This window comes from Austrofundulus limnaeus, unplaced genomic scaffold (genome assembly GCF_001266775.1).
Source record: "Austrofundulus limnaeus strain Quisiro unplaced genomic scaffold, Austrofundulus_limnaeus-1.0 Scaffold5, whole genome shotgun sequence".
Taxonomy (NCBI): domain Eukaryota; kingdom Metazoa; phylum Chordata; class Actinopteri; order Cyprinodontiformes; family Rivulidae; genus Austrofundulus; species Austrofundulus limnaeus.
In genome coordinates this window covers 3,647,882-3,650,487 of record NW_013952407.1, presented here as the reverse complement: position 1 = coordinate 3,650,487, position 2,606 = coordinate 3,647,882, and the positions used below count along the sequence as shown (strand labels likewise).

The 2,606-nt window shown below is 36.9% G+C and overlaps 1 protein-coding gene across 3 annotated transcripts in view; it reads right to left on the bottom strand.

The window, feature by feature from the left end:
* znf821 (zinc finger protein 821) overlaps positions 1 to 2,606 on the bottom strand; it is a 16,821-nt gene that overhangs the window by 12,478 nt on the left and 1,737 nt on the right. Inside the window, exon 1 of one of the 3 annotated variants that reach the window (XM_014027480.1) lies at positions 1,889 to 2,244. The exons of 1 other annotated variant lie outside the window; for it this stretch is intronic. In XM_014027480.1, the coding sequence (XP_013882934.1) occupies positions 1,889 to 1,928 (40 nt within the window). In that variant the 5' untranslated portion in view covers positions 1,929 to 2,244. Of the gene's footprint in view, positions 1 to 1,888; positions 2,245 to 2,606 lie in introns of those variants that run through there. One more of the 3 variants, XM_014027487.1, reaches the window with a different exon arrangement.

Sequence of the window (2,606 nt, the reverse complement as noted above, 5' to 3'; positions counted from 1 at the left end):
GTGTGTGTGTGTGTGTGTGTGTGTGTGTGTGTGTGTGTGTGTGTGTTCCTCTGTCTGTCTGGTCTGAACCTCTCAATGAGTGACAAATCAGAACTTACAATAAAAGATGGCACTTGGATTTGGAGCAGCAGAGAAATGTTTTTGTCCTGACAGGAAATTTACTTTCCCGTCCCAATGGAAAACTGTTTTTGGACTTCTTGTAACGTTTCAGCTCTCACTTTGGACTCTGGCGTCTCAGAGCAACAAATGAGCTGGTTTGCTCTCAGCCAGAAGAAACSGTCAGTAGATTATACATGGCAGTCCCCTTCATTCTACAACTTGTTGAAGAAAACATCAAGTTASCGTCCAGCAAAGGAATGGTGGAAGGAGCCCAGAAGCTAAATTAAACCAAAGAACTGTTTTTATATAAGACATTTTGACTTCTTGGTTTTGATTGCAATAAAAACGATTGCAAACGAACAAATAACACATCATCTTAGTTTATAATTTTACAAATACGCTCTGCCTTCAGCTTACATCTTCCAGTTTTTCATTCCTTTGATTTGCATCTTGAAATATCTTTTCAGCATTTTATTAGCATCAATAAAAATGCATACTTGAATATTTCATGCTATGAAGAATCCATCAATAATCTAGCCATTTTTATTCAAAAMATGATCAGAATGATCTTGTTTTAAYTAKGCACKYAAATTCTACAAAAGCCTGCCTTTAAAAACAGCTGTAGAGTTCATTAACACGACAAATTGTTTACTCTTTGTTGCTGTCCAGTAATCTTCAAATAAAGTTGAGTTTCTCATGAGCAGAGCATGCCGATGCAGAAACATGAATCCCTTATGACTGTGAATGCACCAGTAATGACACAGTTTTGTTAAACTACAACGATACAACCAAAATGACAAGCCAAAAAAACCCAACAGATCAGAAATGTGGCGAGGAACTCTCCTCGACAACTTCTGTGCACAAATCATACCATGAGGATACCAATCACGCCGGTTATATTAAATGTTCTGATCAATAAGCACTCAGAAGTCAACTCTACTTTATTACTTGTGTGCTCTCAAACACATCTCATAGTTACACAGCTGCAAAGTATATAATAATCTCACCAAAAATATGTAATAACGCCAGTTTTAATGTCCATCTATGGTCCCAGGGCAGGTAAACACAAAATATATGTATACAAATACAACCTAAGCAACACTAATTCTCCATTCCAATAACACAGACACACAACGCTCAACGAATAATCAAGATCAGGCTCTTCAGATTTCTACCCACTCTGTCATCATAATCCTGTTTGAAAGCTTTATTTAACATAAGTTAATAACTTTTACTTCCACAGTTATGACAGTGTGTTGACAAAATCTGTCCTCAGATGATAGGTGACTGCCAAAGTCCTTCAAACTAACTTTGTAGTAAGTTCTGCAAAAATGTGCATCTGTGGGYTTAAATTTGTGCACTCTGATGAACACACAAAATTATATTATTATGTTTACCTTACTGTGTTGTGCATTTGTTCAATTATTTTACAACTCTTCATTAGTCGGTTGTTTTGTTGTTGTTACATAATTAATTTTTGAATAGAAAAAAAGATGAGTAACTTAAGACTTGTGTTGCTTTCTTTGACAAACTACATACCACGATCAAATAAGATATCCATCACTGCAGAGGCAGGAAAACCTTAACCCGGCCATGAAATAACTGCTATTTAATGCAGTTCAATGTATAGTATGCACGTGGAACGCCTATTTACAGGTASTTAATGTATCTTAATTAATCACAAGCAGATGAAATCACACATTATTGTTATTAGCAAGCCTTAACTCAGAGATACATATATAATGCATGAATGTATACACTGATAAATGAGAATACCTGAGGTACCTACAGTTAACTTTGAAGGGGTTGTTCTGTTTTCGCCTGGACATAGTATTGTCCCCTTCCAGGATAAAATAAAAAAAATAAAAATGATGTCTCTCTGCATCCAGGTGTACTCCCAAATGAACGGACTTACAAACGAAATATTTTTTTGGGGGAAATAGGTAAACAAATCATCCACTCTGACAGATAAATGTCGGTCGTTTTTGGAGAAATAACAAAGGAAAAATCCAAAACGCGTATGTAAGTCACATATTTGTAGTTTTTTTTTAATAAAGTCCCGTCCCCAGCGGGGATAAAATGATGTCCAAACCCGAACAAGAGACGCCGAGCAGCGCCTAGCCGCTCMGTCGGCAGCCGCTCGCTCTCACAGCAGCAACGCACGAGCTCAGCTGATAGCTACAGGGCGGAAGCCGAATAGCATTGTGGGAAATGTAGTCTATAATGGTACTATGCCGACTTTATTACAAGGAAGGAAATAAATACATGATCAAATGTGACATGTGGTGGCAAAATGAGTTAAAAARAGGTATTTTTTTAATATCTTCATCTTAAAAGCTTCAAAATGGTACGCATTTTGTTTAGATTTGGTAATTTATTAACTGGAATGGCAAATTAGTTTTGTGTAGAGTGCCAGTTTGAAAACCTTTAATTTTAATTGGTCTAGATCAGTGTTTCCCAAAGTTGGGGTCGGGACCCAAAGTGGGGTCCCGAAAAATCAAGATGGG